This window comes from Falco rusticolus, chromosome 1 (assembly GCF_015220075.1).
Source record: "Falco rusticolus isolate bFalRus1 chromosome 1, bFalRus1.pri, whole genome shotgun sequence".
Classification (NCBI taxonomy): Eukaryota; Metazoa; Chordata; class Aves; order Falconiformes; family Falconidae; genus Falco; species Falco rusticolus.
The window spans coordinates 112,145,431-112,161,923 of record NC_051187.1 but is presented as its reverse complement, the minus strand read 5'-3'; the positions used below and the strand labels follow the sequence as shown (position 1 = coordinate 112,161,923).

At 39.3% G+C, this 16,493-nt stretch overlaps 1 protein-coding gene across 1 annotated transcript in view; it reads left to right on the top strand.

Annotated features, from left to right (window-relative positions):
- The window catches only part of EDNRA (endothelin receptor type A), a 36,155-nt gene that overhangs the window by 9,603 nt on the left and 10,059 nt on the right, over positions 1-16,493 (top strand). Inside the window, exons 3-4 of the mRNA XM_037396507.1 lie at positions 6,683-6,810; positions 15,307-15,505. Coding sequence (XP_037252404.1) covers positions 6,683-6,810; positions 15,307-15,505 — 327 coding nt within the window. The remainder of the gene's footprint in view (positions 1-6,682; positions 6,811-15,306; positions 15,506-16,493) is intronic.

The following is a 16,493-nucleotide window of genomic DNA, read 5'->3' as shown; positions in this document are numbered from 1 at the left end:
TGTTTTCTCTTGTGTAAAAACTATACATTACTTTCCATAGCTGCCTAAGCAGGAGAAAAAGACTGTAGGCATTCATGAAATGGCATGAGACCCTCTGCTATTTCTACCTTGACTCAGCTGGACAAAGATGAGCAAAATAGCACAAAAAGCTGTGGTAGGGCAATTCAGAGGAAAAAACCTCTTTGATGGTTCTCATACATCCCCACATAACCTTTTTTCCTTCCAGAAAAAAACACAATCAGCCTTTTATCCACCCAAAGTGGAAAAAAGACAGTATTCAGTTACAGTAAAATTAGGAACATACTTCCTGCAAAGAACAGTCGAAGAAATGCAATGTGCCTTTTCCACCATGGCAGTATTGTGAATCTAAGTACAAGGAAAAAACCCAGGTGATACAAAAGTTACCAGAAGCCCTAACTATCATGTCACTGTGATATACTCAATATTAGTCTTGTGCCCTGTATTATAAATGTTAGTCTTGTTCTTTGCTTTTCTCTACTTTTCCTCTACTCACTGTCCTTCCTAAAGCTGAGGCTTTTCACTCCAGCAGTGGGAAGGGAAGGAATACCTAGAGACAAGCTGTGTTCCCTCTCCTTCACTCTTACAGCTCTCCCTCTTTCCTGCGAAGTGGTAGAGCACAGCTGAGTTTACATACGTGGAACGAGCAACAGTCTGTGGGTCTTAAGCAAGAAATGGATGAGGATTGTGCTGCAATGCAATTCTCTCTTGGAGGAAGAAGAGAAAGGCTTGAGAATGTGCAGTGAATTCTTGTCCTATGAATTTTCATGGGGATAGAAGGGTCCTGGTTGAGTCACTGAATCAAAATACCACAAGCAGGAGACTCAGTCCACCCTTCTTCCTAACTAAACAAACATACAGCTCAGAGACACGAGGAACACTTCAGACAGAACCTTCATTTTTTGCCACTTAATGCAGTCAGTTCAGCAGTATAGACCTTGAACACTTCTGTGTTCAGTCAGATTTCACCTGGATTCCAACCAAAACACCAGGTACCATATTTGATCCATGTCTTGAAACAGAGAAGGTCATACATAACTGTAGAACACAATTTAAGGCAGAGCTTTACCAAGACAGCCTAATGTCTCCTAGAGTAAACTAGCCTTAAAACAAACCAATTAAAAATCCCCAAATGTGCTGATCTTTCAGAAGGAGAGGAATTTCTCTGATCTTTCTTTCTGAGCTATGCTGCAAGGAAAGGAAATTAGCCCAGAATACATTGGTTTTGTAACTCCTATTCCACAATTAGGAGAAGCTGGTCACTTATACAACTAGACATTACCTAGACAAACATAAATCTGTGGGTTTGGTCCCTTTCACTATTACTGCACAAATGTAACAGAAGTCATGGAATAAAGAAGGTATTTCTATTTGTCCTGCTGAAGACAGAACAGAAATCCTGACTGCCAGAGTTGTGACATCAGTATTGCTGAACACTTACATGCCATGAAACTCAGGAGAGCATCCTGCATGGGGGTGACATGAGGGGCAAGCACTGTCTGGATGAAATACAGTTTAGTTTCTGGGAAACAAGTCTCGTGTGTCAGCGCAACAACAGTCCCAAGCGGACATAGGAAGAGAACAGTCCAAAGTGGACATAGAAAGAGGAGGACTCTAGAGCACTAGGATTTGATTAGAGCAGGAAAGGGCAGGTATGAAACCTTTGCTTTCATCCTCAATGCCATGTGGCAGAGAGGACCTCCTGACACGTAGTTGTTGAACCAAAGCAGTTTTTATAGAGCAGCTCAAAGGCAGTTCATATCCAGCACCTAACCCAGTCCATCTATTTTGGGCTGAGCTCGAGGGCTCATCATCTGCCTGTAAACACACAGTACCAGCCTAGTATTAGATAAACACTGTGGATGCACATGAGCATATACTGGTGAATACTCTTGTGGTTGGATTATAACATTGTCTCTTTTAGACTGTATAAAAATTGCTTGGGATGCACAGTGGGACTTTATGTTTTGTACATCAGCTAGCATGCTAATGGGGGTTAGAAAATAGCAACAGCAGTAGAATAAAATCAACTGAGTGACATTTAAAAATCATTGCAAAGGAATGTTCTCAGTGCTGCTGTCTTGTTTGTTTCAAGCTGCAGCGTCAGGGCAGAGAGGCCATATAAAGCAGCAGAGAAGGAGGGATGCTCAAGGAAGCTGTGGCTGTCTGGTCACTTTGCTGAGGTTTTTTAAGACCAACAGCAGAACCTTTAAATCTTGGTTTCTGATTTCAGTGTAAAAATATGCTGTTGATTACACTCTTCTCCCACTCAGGAATTGCACCACGGTTGAACTGTGTGAAATATTCCTAAGCTGCAAACTGCACAAGGGAAAAAGTGCATTTCCTTTGCCACATCTTGTTTTGAAACCTCAGAGATTTTGTGAGTGGGTTTGCAAAAGCACAATCCATTTTACCAACTCATGGAGAACTGGGACACAAGTTGGAATAATCAGTCTGACTCCTCCTACTCTTGTGCCTTGAGAGAAGATGTAATCTGCTAAAATTTTATACCCATTTTGTTTGGATATTAAAATATGCAAAAGCACTGGGAAAGCAGAGCCAGTAGTGCCAGTTCTTATATCATACGTAAGTAAATGAGAAGTAAATCAATTACATTCCTAGGCCCGTTTTTTTATACAAAATAAACATGTTATTTCCTTCTGAAGTTTCTGTACCCTGCTAGGGCAGAACAGAGGGCAATCGACTTATTTTGATGTAAAATTAGTAAAACCAAAGACAGGATCAGATTTGCCAACTAAAAATATCTACAGAATTAAAAACTGGCATCTGATCCAAGGGGAAGTAATGAATGCATAGCTGATGTGGAATGATAATGGAGTATACCTGGGGAAATGATTGCAAAGCTAATCTTAAAAATCAAATTATTTAATTCTGACCCCAGTGATTTTGATTAAAATCAACTTGAAAAGAATGTCTAATGATTTGGTACTGATGTTACTTCAATTAGTAGAAAAATGTAAGAAACAAAAGGAATAACATACTTTTAATTTTAAAAAAGGAAAGCTTCCTGGGATTTGAGGTAGATGTGTACATGAGTTATTGAACCTTTTTCAAGTACAACACTTCTCTTTCTGAAGCTAATATTTGCCTTGTAGTAACAAAATTTCACAGTCACTTTTTTCACAGGATTTCACAGTTTGTTTCTGTTGCTGGGTTTACACTGCAGCCACAGTCAGTGCACATAAATGAATAGGTGGATGCCCTTCAGTTCCCTTTTTAAGCGTGATCTGTAATGATAAATCTGTTTTGGGGCTCTCGTTGGCAAAGGGGATTAACAAAAGTCTGCTAGGGCCTCTTTTCCCTGGTGGTGCCATTTATAATTTAGCCTTCACTCAGTGGTGCCTGAAAACTATTCTGATTTTACCCAAACCCAGACAACAGTCTGGAGCTGAAATTCCACATGACTACAACTGGTTGGAGAACTACCGTGGATTCAGATCTCCCCTTCCTTTTCCAACATTTTTTTCTGCTTCCCCAATATAAACCAAAACCCTATGCAAGAGTTCTAGGCAAAAGGCAAAAATACACCCTGCAAACCTTTGTTCTGATATTGCAAATCTATCTAGAAAATAATTCTGCTGGAGCTTTCAATGTTTTTCATTCAGTCTATAAATACAGATAAAATCAGAGGAACTAATCAACAGCTTGCAGTTATAATCTCATTACCTTTGTTACTGAAGGTACCGACAATAGTCAAATCACCAATCCTAGTGGTCCATTCACTAGCCTTCTAGCACAAGGGAGATTTGCTCTCATCAAATATGATTGTCCTAAACGCAAATGTCATTGCAAAGGTGCTTGCATTTTCTCTGCTGTGGTCTTGATGGTAAATAAGATACTCGGCTCTCCTTGAAGAGGGCAAGAGTTCTCAATGTGCCAGAAGAGACACAGCAACACATAGTAACAGAACAAGAGCAAATGGAACCACATTTATGTGATATTCTAACACCCTCAAGAAACAGGGAGTAGACAAACTTGGATTGATCGTATAGCTTATGTTGAGAAATCTCATTTTAATATTCAGCTGAAGAGAAAAAATAATTCAGTGAAACTATAACACCTAACAGATAATACCTTTTCTATTTAATGAGCTGTCACACACATTTGTTTCACAGTGTTAACACCCAGTTGGCTGAAAGCTATGAATTGCTAAAATCAGTCTTGAAATACAAGTAATCAAACGACAACGTGAATATTGTCCTAGAGAGACACAGGCAACATGTAGAACATAGCTTCTTCCAGCATTTTTGAGGTATTACTTGGGGGGAGGGGGGAAGTAAGTTAGCATTGCAATGAATGACTAAGAAAAAGAGGGGATGTGAAAATGACAGCTAAGGACTGACTATAAAGAGGAGATTAATTCCTACAAATCTGGCATTCAGTGATAAACTTCCTGTACTGTAAGGCAAAGTACTCTGAAAAACTCATGCTGTGAAAAAACCATAAAGGTAACTCTTACCTTAACTGAGATAAAGACAGATGTGTATTTTATTGTTGAAGGTAGTGATTATTAGCATGTTTCAAATTAACAGTAATTTAAATAGAAATAAAATGTTTACTTTGAATACTACAACCCTGAGCTAAAGCCAAAATTTGTTTTACAAATTATGCAGACAGAATCCATCCACTCTTCCTAGATGAGTGTGTTCCAGAGCCTAAGCTTCTACTGAAAAAAATTTCTAGTCCTTATGGTTGCAAAGACAACTTTCAAAACGCGAACTCACTGTAAGCACAGAAGTCTGCCCAAGTATGAAGATGGCCTGGCAGAACAGGTCTGCGAGAAAGTAAACTGACAACAACAATTCAAATATCTATTGATTTAATCTAATTCCAAACAGTATAATCTTTGTTCAGTTTTAACTGCAAAAATGTTAAAAATATGTAATTCATAGGTTGTGTTTATCATTGAAAGAACACAACTAATTTTTGCATGCAGAATGTAATGGCATCAGCCCTTGCACATTTGTGCAGATAAAAATATGGTTCCTTGTTTTCTCTTTTCCATTTTGCACTCTTGCCCAGGGGCTACTAGACTGTGGCACATCACACATAGTGTATTTGTTGGAAATGCTTGATGTGACACCAGTTTATTTCCATCTCAGGCATTTGAAAATAAAAGTGTTGTGAAGTTTAAATCTATTTTAATTCCATAAAACAGTCCCAGGTCTGGATCTGACTATCTTAAAAAAAAATCAATAAATTTAGGTTTTAAAGGTTTCAGAAGCTTGGCTTATAATTGCTACTCCGTAGTATATAATTTGCTGTCTTCCTCTGAGGCAAATAAAAGCATCTCCAAATTTAGACAGTCCCATCAAAATATTCTGTGTTCTAACTTTTGTTCATTAAGGCTTAATATAAGTCCAATAACTGCACAGTAATAATAATTAGTTACTTATCCAGTAAGACAATTATTATTACTGCCTTTAAAAATGTGCCCCCTGTTCATATAGGGTATACATCATCTGCGAGGATATTGACAAAGTTACATATTTGGCTCAAGCACTTGATATTTTCATTTAAAATCTAATGCTTTGTATTACACATCCGCTTTAAGAGAAGTTGGTAAGAGCATAAGAACTGCTGGGCTATATTACACAATGAACTCATCTTACCTCTTACTCAGTATCCTACTCCCGACAAAAGCTCAGTAGCAGGGACTTAGGAAAGAAGATTACAAAACCAGTAGTGCAAGAGTGACTTCACCCTTCTGGTGAGGTTTAGTGACTTCATTTTTCAAAAGAACTATTCATGGTGACTGTAAGATCCCTTTCTTGAGTGGAACCAGCTAAGTTAGAGCTCAGTACTCTGTATGAACCTAATATTTTTTCCCTTATTACACTCACACTGAATGTAATCTGCCATTTTACTGCCAGGCACACAGTAAAGGGAGATCTGTAACTCTGCAGTCAGTTGTAGATTTGACTATCCTAAATAATATTGTATCCTGTATTTTGTATCTGTACTTGTGCAAAGCTTTAACAGTTACAGCTAGAAAGATTACTGTTTTCATGCTAATTATTCACAATTATTCACATAAATCAATGTATTCGTATTTGTTATGTAAATGTCTCCTTGGAAATACTAATCTAAACTCCAGCCACTCACTCACATCTTTTCAAATAGATGCTTTTCTGTTGCCTTGTAGTACAGCCCACAAGTATGTGTGATGCTACTTCTTTAAAACATCATATGGAACAAATTATGTATGTACAATATTTTCCTCACACTCTTAAGAATCTGGCAGAATCTACTTGCGTGCAGCATGAGAATTTGGCTCTGAGGTATTTCATTATGAACTGCAAATTATGCTTTAACTGCTTAGTTCTGGGACATGGTAATTGCAAACATTTATGACAGGGCTGAGTTAGATTTTCATTTTTCCGTACTGATGGTTGAAGCACAATAATAAAAACTGTTTTAACATTGCAAGTTACTATGACAACAGTACAAGATCAACACCTAAGTTTAAACTTTCTCCCTCTGTGCTTCTATAGTAGCACTTACTTCCCAGATTCCCTCAGTACTAAGGATATGCTTGAGGTATAGAGAATTCCAGGTTACAATGGCAACAAATAATTACAATTGTTACATAATTGCTAAGTTCCTGTGTAAATATGCTGATTATTTTATATCTTCTCTATAGCTCCTTGCTCAGAAGTGGCCTTTTGGAGATTCTGAATTTGGACAGTTTCTTTGCAAATTCCTTCCCTTTATTCAGAAGGCATCGGTGGGAATCACAGTCCTTAATCTCTGTGCCCTTAGTGTGGACAGGTACAGTATGTTTTATTCTTTTGACAGACATTGTTCTTGCTCTTGCAGTTTTCCTAAAACTGGGAGCACTTGGTATGGTCTTAGAAGGCAGACTACAGTATAGGTGCAACTTACATTCTGTTTTTTGGTATCCTGGCTATAACAAGGCACCACATTTGTGGCTGAAAGTATAATATAACTAACTAACTTTACAGTGTTTTTAAAGATATTTAAAAGCTCTAGTAAAGCATTATTTCAATTTCCTTTACCAGGCAAAAATTTATTGGGATTTGACTCAGTATTCAGGCTTCTCGCTTTCATATGACTTCACGTTTGTTCTGTATCTGAACAGGATCATAATCTTTAGTCTTAAAATATTTTTTTCAACTCATTGCCTATGGACCATAATTACAGTGCTTACGCTGATGACTTCTATAACTAATTGAGTTTTACTGAAAAACATCTTGGAAACTTGCTTTGATAGTTTGACATTGATAGTTTGAAAATTAATGTCTCTGCTAAAAGTGCTCAGGAAGATACATAAAGTTTTTGATAGAACAACAGCTAAGATGCTTTTGAACATTATTCTTTTATATTTTTTTCATACATAATAAGACAATAGCAGATGAAGACTCCACTTCTGTAAAAGTGGTCTTTTATTAGTCTTGAGTTTACTTGATCATGTTCTAGTCTAAAATATAAGTAATTCTGATACAGAAAATATTGATAAATAAAATACATTATGTATATTAGTACAGTGATGATGCAAAGGTAAAAGAAACTTTAAAATTAATCTTGGTTTTGTTTTATGTACAATGTTGACGTACAAGGTTTGCAATGGATGAGTAACTTAGTAGTATCCATCTGCCTGAAATACAGTTCCTTATTGCATTAGTAACTCATTAGCTGAAGCAAGAAACGAAATTGTAACACATTAAAGTGTTCTTTTTCCGTTTTTGAGTCTGAGAATTGAAAAAAAATTCTATTTCTCAACCAATATCTGCCCATGGCTTGCTTTAAGGAATAAATAATAGATCAAGCACATATGAAACCAAGAGTTTGTTAGAGATGTTCTGACCAACGCAGTTTCACTAGATTTAGTCCTACTGTTACATACATTTTCATAAATTGGAAGTAACTCAGCTGAAGCTACCTCTTTATATGGTTTTCTTTTTTTTTTTTTTTTGCCAACACTGATTTGCTAATCCTCACAACAACGAAACACTGTTTTCATTTAAGAGTAAAATCTTGTATGGGATCAGACTCAGACTATTTAATTTCCTCCCCCAGTTTACAAGCTTGGCCAAGCACATATTCATTATCATCTGGTGCTACTCTAGTAAATGGTTGCAGAGAATGTGTGTTAGAAAATAGGTGTATATGGGCAGATTTCTGATATTGGCTAACATGAAGTGAATGTAGGTTAAATCACCACTAAGGTCAGGCACTGGAAGTGGTGTAGTCACATTAATACAAAATTCCACATTAGCTAATGTTTGCTTTTTAGTATGGAAAATAATTAAATATGGAACTGTGTGCTTTCACAGCTGAACTCTTTCTGGTCTACAGACTAGTTATTTTTTTCCTTAAAAAGCTTCTGAAAACTAGCTTATTTACAATTATTTTGGGTGTCTATATATGGAATTGCATTCTACGAGGTATAAAGGTATAAAAAGATAGAGTCAATAGGTGTAATGAATTCAGAGCTTCACAGCTTTGATAATTGTTGCCTATCTGTCCCTCTTGCAGACTACAGACTTAATTTAGCACAAGAGAATTTTTTTCCTACAAGGACTGTTCTCAGTGTTAACTACATCCTGTTGTGAAACTCCACTCATTACTACTGTCCTTCACACAACGTGACTCGCACTGACCGTGTATTAAGGTTTAACTGTGGGCATGCACCTTACACAGGTAAACCTACATTACACATGCAGAGGGTTTTAAGAGGCTGACAGAAACCACCAAACCAGCCATTCATCCCTTAGAGGAAGCTCACATTTGTTTCAGATGCCCCTCAGGCATTTTTAAACTCTAGGTCATGGTGGTGATGGACAGCTGGACTCTTTTTCTAAACAGTGCCTGACTGTAAGAGGAGAGGATTTTCCCTTCCTGAGCTTTTACTCTTCCTTGTGTGGTCAGACATAATGATTTTGATGAAGAAATCATTTGAAGAAGAGTGAAGATAGCGGATCTCATTTACCATATACACACCCCCTTCCTGCCTCCTCTGCATACCAGAATGCATAGACAGTAATCTCAGGTAGATGCTTTCATCTGGCCCACTTCCAATAAGTGTATTAGGCAAGAAAATATTTTACCACTAAAACAAAGCTCTAAGAGCTTTATTGTATAAGAGCTTTGCAATCACACACGCTAGCTATCTTTAAAATGAAGACCGCTGAGATCTCCCACAACTAAGAGGAATAGGTTGGTGTCCAGCAACTGTAGTGTCATTTAGGAAGTGTTCTGACACTAACCTTGACAGTGACTGCTTCTTACATCCTTGATCAAGTCGCTTACCTTTTCTGTACTGCTTTTGCCTCTATAAGGGCTGATGATACTTGCAGAACAGAAATATGTTATAGTAGTAGGGCCATTTGAACAACTAATTTCTAATGCAGCCAAAAGGAATAGGGAAACAAAGGCACCTACTCTGCAAGACAGCAGGCACAGAGAACTGACTTTTCATCAAATCATAGAATCATTTAGGTTGGAAAGGACTGTGAAAGATCATGGACGTCCAATTGTTAATCCCCAGGACTGCCAAGCCCATCACTAAACCATGTCCCTAAGCACTGCACCTATGCGTTTTTGAATACCTCCAGGGATGGTGATTCCACCACCTCCCTAGGCAGCCTGTTCCAATGATTGACCACCTTTTCAGTGAAGAAATTTTTCCTAATATGCAAACTAAACCTCTGCTAGCACAACTTGAGGCCATTTCCTCTTGTCCTCTCACTAGTTATCTGGGAGAAGAAACCTACACACATCTGCCTACAACCTCCTTTCAGGTAGTTGTAAAGAGCAGTAACTTTCCCCCCCTGGCCCCAAGTCTTCTCCTTTCCAGGCTAAACACCCCAGCTCCCTCAGCCGCCCCTCACAACACTTGTGCCCCAGCCCCTTCCCCAGCCCCGCTGCCCGGCTCTGGACACGCTCCAGCCCCTCAGTGTCCCTCCTGCAGCGAGGGGCCCAAACCTGAACACAGGATTCCAGGGGCGGCCTCACCCGTGCCCCGTGCAGGGGGACGGTCACTGCCCTGGTCCCGCTGGCCACGCTGTTGCTGACACAAGCCGGGATGCTGCTGGCCCTCCTGGCCACCTGGGCACGGTGCTGGCTCATGCCCAGCCGGCTGCCCACCAGCACCCCCAGGCCCTTTCCCCCCAGGCGCTTCCCAGCCGCTCTGCCCTGGCCTGGAGCGCTGCGTGGGGCCGGTGTGACCCCAGGGCAGGACCCGGCACTCGGCCTTGTGGAACCTCATACAAGTGGCCTGGGCCCGTGGATCCAGCCTGCCCAGACCCCTCTGCAGAGCCTCCTGCCCTCCAGATCAGCACCCCTGCCCAGCCGGGTGTTGGTTGCAGACTCGCTGAGGGTGCACTCGATCCCCTCGCCCAGATCACAGACCCAGATCACACGAACCAGGACCGGCCCCAGCACTGAGCCCTGGGGAACACCACGTGTGCCCGGCCGCCAGCTGGATGTGGCTCCATTCACAACCACTCTTCGTGCTCGGCTATCCAGCCAGCTTTCAACCCAGGCCAGAGCACACCCATCCAAGCCATTAGCAGCCAGCTTCTCTGTGTCTCACAGAATGCTGTGGGAGACAGTGTCAAAGGCTTTACTAAGGTCCAGGTAGACAATAGCCACATCCTTTCCCTCCTCTACTAGGTGGGTCATCTTGTCATAGAAAGAGATCAGGTTCATCATGCATGACCTGCCTTTCATAAGCCAAGGCTGCCAGTCCACAGATAAGATATAGCCCATTATTTATTTTTCACATACTCCTTGATTTCATTTCATAAGGCCCACAATACACTTCCTTTTTAAATTCTGATTAGGTATCATTATGGTAAAATTTATCCAAATTGTTCCAAAACCTGATCTGGATCACAGCAAAAACCACAACTGTGCTGTATTAATGAGATCAGTACTGGAAGGATAACTAGAGTTCTAGAATTATTCTTTACCAAAGAATGATGAAATCATGGAGAGGGCATAGAAAAGCATCAGAAATTATTCAGTGGCCTTACAGATTTTTTGCTTATCAAAAATGATACTTAAGAAGCCACTTAAATATAATATCCAAGTACTGAAATGTTGATGATGTATCAGATACCTATGGGGTCTTTAGGTTAGCAAAGAAAGATATAATGAGCAGTTATAGAACAAGGTTTCAGCCAGACAAATTCCAAATGAGAATAAGGTACGCATTTTTAAAAATGAGGGTGATTAACTACAAGAAGAAACCACCAGGGAAAGGGAAAGGTGTCCTGCTCTTAATGTTGTCAAATGAAGACAGGATGTTCTTCTGAAAGAAATTCTTTAAGCAAGTTTGTAACTAGGTAGGAGTGCAAAATACTTAATTGTATGTATGTATACTTCATGATGTAATGAGCCTTTGTCCTTAAATACTGTGCAGCTCTAAAAATAAGCAGCAGGGAGGGACTGCAAAGTCATAAAATAGCTAAGAACAGGAGAAGAGGAAGGAGAAGAAACTAGAGGAGAGAAAGCAACTGAAGGGCACAATATACTAAAGTTGACAGAACATGCATGAACAGTAGAAAATAGAAAGGGCAGAAAGAAGAGAAGCCACAACATTAAACAGAGAAAAGGAAATGACCTGGAAAGGAACTGAGTATTTTAGACAAGGTTGGAGACAAAAGGGAAACAAACAAAGAAAAGTAAGACAAAACACACACACAGAGATTTTAGATTGGGGAATTAAATGTAATGCATGATGCATGTATTTTATGACAGTTCCCTGGCAGACATCCTGTATTTTCTAAGTGTGAGGGAAATAAACCCTGCAGTATTTTCCCACTCCTAATTATGGGAGGTTTGTGGATAGACAAAGATCCTATATATTACATAACTCACAGAACACCCACTTGAAAAATTATACTACAAGTATTTTTGAAATCACTCTTACAGCAGTGAGTAAAGAGACCAAGTAATTGCTGGTTAATATGCAGTCAGAAAATTCTGATTTAATTACTGAGCTTCTTATGCTTTAGATGAAACCATTCATAAAATTGTTCAGCCAATAATTCCTTAACTGATAGCTACTTGAATTGTGAACTGAAAACAAAATTGCTAATAAAATACATACAGGACCCAAATCCTTACTGCTGTGCACACTGATCTTCTCACGTGCAAACCAACTATAGCTCAAACAGAACAGGTACAAAAATGCAAGAAAGCAAAGAACTGAATTCACAATTTACAACCCATTTGTTGCCATTTACATAGTTACAGAATGAAAACTTTACATCTCTTGCTTGAAAAATATGTACAGTCTACAGGCCCCCGTTGGCTAAGAACATCATTCAGTCAGGGGTGAAATAGTATTATGTACCCTGTGCAGCTGATGGGAGCGACTGTAAAATTTCCAGTCAGTAGAAAGTAAACTTCAAATTGATTGTTAGATTTCTAAAGTTCACAAATATTTGAGTATTTGTGTGGAAAGTTACATTTTTATGAGTCATTTAGTCATTAAAGCCAATTTTTTTATTTGGTAAAATGAAATATGAGAAGATTACTTATTATTTAAAATTAAATTTGAATTTTAATATGAATAACTATGTGTGAGCAGATATGATGCTGAATGTTAGTTTCTCAGTTACTTCAGTATAGTTTATTTGTTTTGGTGCTCTCAGAATTTTAATCTCATAGACCTCCCTGTGAGTGAACCACTGCCTCCCTCCTTTTTGATATTCTTTGAAGACAAGGGTGCCTTTAGGTGTTTTTACTTTTAATCTGCAAGCCCTAAATGTGGTTCGCTTTAGTATGTTCAAAATCTTTACACATACATTTCTGTTAAAATGATGTACTGAGAACCTGTCCATATAAGATGTATGAGAACATGTGACTATGCTGTGTATGACTTGCTATCAAAGCAAAAGTTTCTAGTGCATTCTCTGCAAGTATGATGGTATACAAGGCCCTGACACCTTCCACTGATATTCTGTAATAATGCTTTCTGAAGTTTTTGTGAGGGGCTTACAGCCTGATCTTGCCTTCATATCTTCCTTCCTCTAATATTGAGGCTGTAGGGGATTTAACTCACAAGTCTTCCATCCTGTTAATAAGCACACTTCCAAATGAAAAAGGGGGCATGATACAGGATATCAGAAGAAATGCTGTATGTGTGAATTCCAAATTAGTGTCCTGGTTATAGAGGGGGCAAGGATGCCTTTTAATAACTTTAAATTTTGCTGACCTCTGTAGCCAAGGTTCTATATCCCTTAACTGTTTTTTCCCATTGGAAACTCTTCATTCCTTCCAGCTCAGAAATTCAAAATCCAGTACTTCCCAGTACACTCAAAGCATTCTAACACAGAGTTCTCAGCTACTCTTTTCCTTAAACCCTTGTTATTCCTGAGCCTTCAAGCCCATTGCCAAAATTATGTATTCCTTCCAATCACCCCTCTACCATCCCACCCAAATCCTTCCACAGCCTAATCCTTGAGCCCAAAGCTTTCTGATCTAAAGCTCCTCGTTCTTTCCTCTCCTTGCCAAGCCCACCCACCTGTGCAACTCAGAGCCTACATACTTACAAATTGTATCCTCCTGGTCTGTTGAGGGCATCTCCTTTCCTCAAACCTTTCACCCTCCTCGTGTGTACTGGTATGCCCTTTTGTACTCCAGTTAGCTGCTGTCACCAGCTGAAATCACCACCCCATTTGCTTTTCTCTGAAAAGCTTAACTTTGCCTTGTATCTTGGAAAGGCGTGGCAGCTGCACATACCCCAATGTATCTGCCAGGACTCAAGGGGGCAGAAAATGAGGGCATGTCTGAGGAAGAAAAAAATACTTCCCATAGTCAGGACAGTAAAATGACACAGGTCCTTACAATTTATAATCCGCTTCAGTGACTTCTTACTCTGACATTTTTTAAAGCAGTTGAATAACCTTTCTTGACTTTTTTCTCCTCAACTAAAGACTATTTCATCAGTGGATGCCATGATATATCCACATAGCACTGTCATTCCAAATGGGAAGGTGTTATTATTTTGGGGAAGACAAATAAGCAGTTTAAAAACTGTTACATCACCCTTGACACAACACTCTCCAGCATGAATTTCAGATTATTACAAGATCAAAAGTAATGTTTGTTCTTCCAATATTTTTAGATAGCACTGTCTTTGCTAAATTGTTGGAAATTATGAGTAACTCGTCTACTGCAGTTACTGCTAGACAACAGTTAAGTCTGCTACTGAGAATTTTATTTAAGGACTGGTTTGTATGCTGTATTGTATGTCTGTAAGTCTTCTCCAAATGATTTTCAAACGTTTTGACCTGAGTCAAAAGAGAGATTGAGGTCTCAAAGCTAATAAATCTCTACGAGTTTCTTGAAAACTGGCAGACAAGTAGAGAAAGACCCCCTCAGTTCCCCAACTGGGGAAAAGGCTGCAACCTGGTAACAAGAATCCTCCAGAACTGGAGGGACAGAGAAGGTAAAGAGGAGGAGGAAACGGGAGAAATGCATGGGCTGTATTTGACACTTCTTTAAAGGAGTTCCTATGTTTTACCAAGATCACAGTTATGAGGCACACACACACAGGAAAGCAGGGTTCAATAATACCACTTTTTACTGAGAAACTTGCTATCTAAGGGATAAAGTAGTGGGGAAATATGTTGGCTTTGGCATGTATAGACTTCTTAGCTAGGCACTTCAGTTTCTCATTAGAAAGGTGATGCAGAGGCCGAGATAGCTGTCAGACAGTCCTAACTAGCACTCATTTGTAACCTAAGGCAAATACAGAATATGCAGCATAGAGCCAGCATTGCATATTGCAAATAGAACAAATGCATTTTCATTTCATGAAGAGTGTTTTCACACTATTTCATTGTGTGGAAGCTGACCAGATAGCACTGATGTTACAACTGAGGTAGCTGAAGAAGACAGCTGGTTTGTATCTGTTAGAATGGCTGGTGTCCCTGGAAGTTCTTTTTTTTCTCCTGTTATGTCAGTTGATCTAGTGAAAGATACAATCTGGTCTCACAGACCTTGTCTACTTTAATTAGAAATAGTGTAGTCCACATAGCAGAATTCCACACAATCCTGTGCATAAGCAAAACAGTTACAGACAGTTCTCTGCTGTCCACTCCTTCATGTGCTCTGCTGTGTCCTAAGAGACTTGGTAGCTGGCAAAGCCCCTGGAACAGGCAGGAAAAAACAAGCAATACAAGGCTAAGATGCCAGCTTTAGAATTTTGCTTAATATATAAACTTGAACCAAAATATTTGAATATAGGGAAGAAACTGAAGGTTGGAAACTGATGCCTCCCTCTTTCAGGTATAGAGCAGTTGCCTCCTGGAGCCGCGTTCAGGGAATTGGAATCCCTATGATCACTGCCATTGAAATTTTCTCCATTTGGCTTCTGTCCTTCATACTGGCTATTCCAGAAGCAATTGGTTTTGCTGTGGTACCTTTCAGATACAAGGATGAAGGTTATGTTACCTGTATGCTCAATCCTACAAATAATTTTATGTTGGTAAGTAACATCCTTTCTTCTTTTTTTTGGAATCCACAGTGTATAGGTTAGACAATTAAGATACTGGAGTATGATACACTTTATTCATCCATTAAAGTGCAAAATGTATTCTAATGTATATTCGTGCAAAGAAGATCCCTCATTTACAGTGGCCTGTCTCTACTTTCAGCCAGAGGTAGTAAATGGGACTTCACAACATTTTTATTTCTTCACTACTGAGGATTCTTAATACAGAGATTTGCAATTTGGGCCTGCTTAAAGTAAAATCAAGAAAGATAACAGGGTAGCCAGAGCCTTGGAAGGTATTGTGTTTCTAGGTATAACACCTTGGAGCTCGTAACTGTCAAAAACCGTGTTTTACCATGATTAGTCATCATTTTGCATGCAGTAGCCTGCTCTTTTGGCAGATAAAGAAAAGGGTGGGACCATGCTTTAACATAACTTTTCCTATTCTATATGCATTTACAAAGTCAAACAGAGAATAATCTTCTCATTTACAAGAAATCACGCTACAAATCTGACAGATTCACATCTCCAACCTAGGTAGCTTGGGCACTGTTAGCTGTCATCTAAGATACAGCAACTCAAGAGCAAGAGAAGTGCCTGAGACACACCAGGCTTCTTTGGCATGTTTCGTAGGCCTCATCCTCTACACTACTGCAGCTTAATAGTTGCCAATACCCACATTAGCTTGTTAAACAAGTCAGGTGAGTAGTCACTACAGAATTAATAGATCTTTACTGAACAGGGGTGTAGGGGAATGAAGCTGGGTTAATTAACATTGATAATATACAGCTGTGGGCTGGCTTCAGGGGCGGGGGGGTTGGCTGATGTAGACAAGGTGCAGCTGTGGCTGGTTCTGGTAAGAGGCTGGGCAGCCAATGAAGAGGGAGCACAGGGGGATAGAGATTTTCTGCCTAGCACTACGCTGAGAATATGGGAAAGTGTTTTTTATTACCTTAAAAAATTACCTTAATTTTTTTCTTTG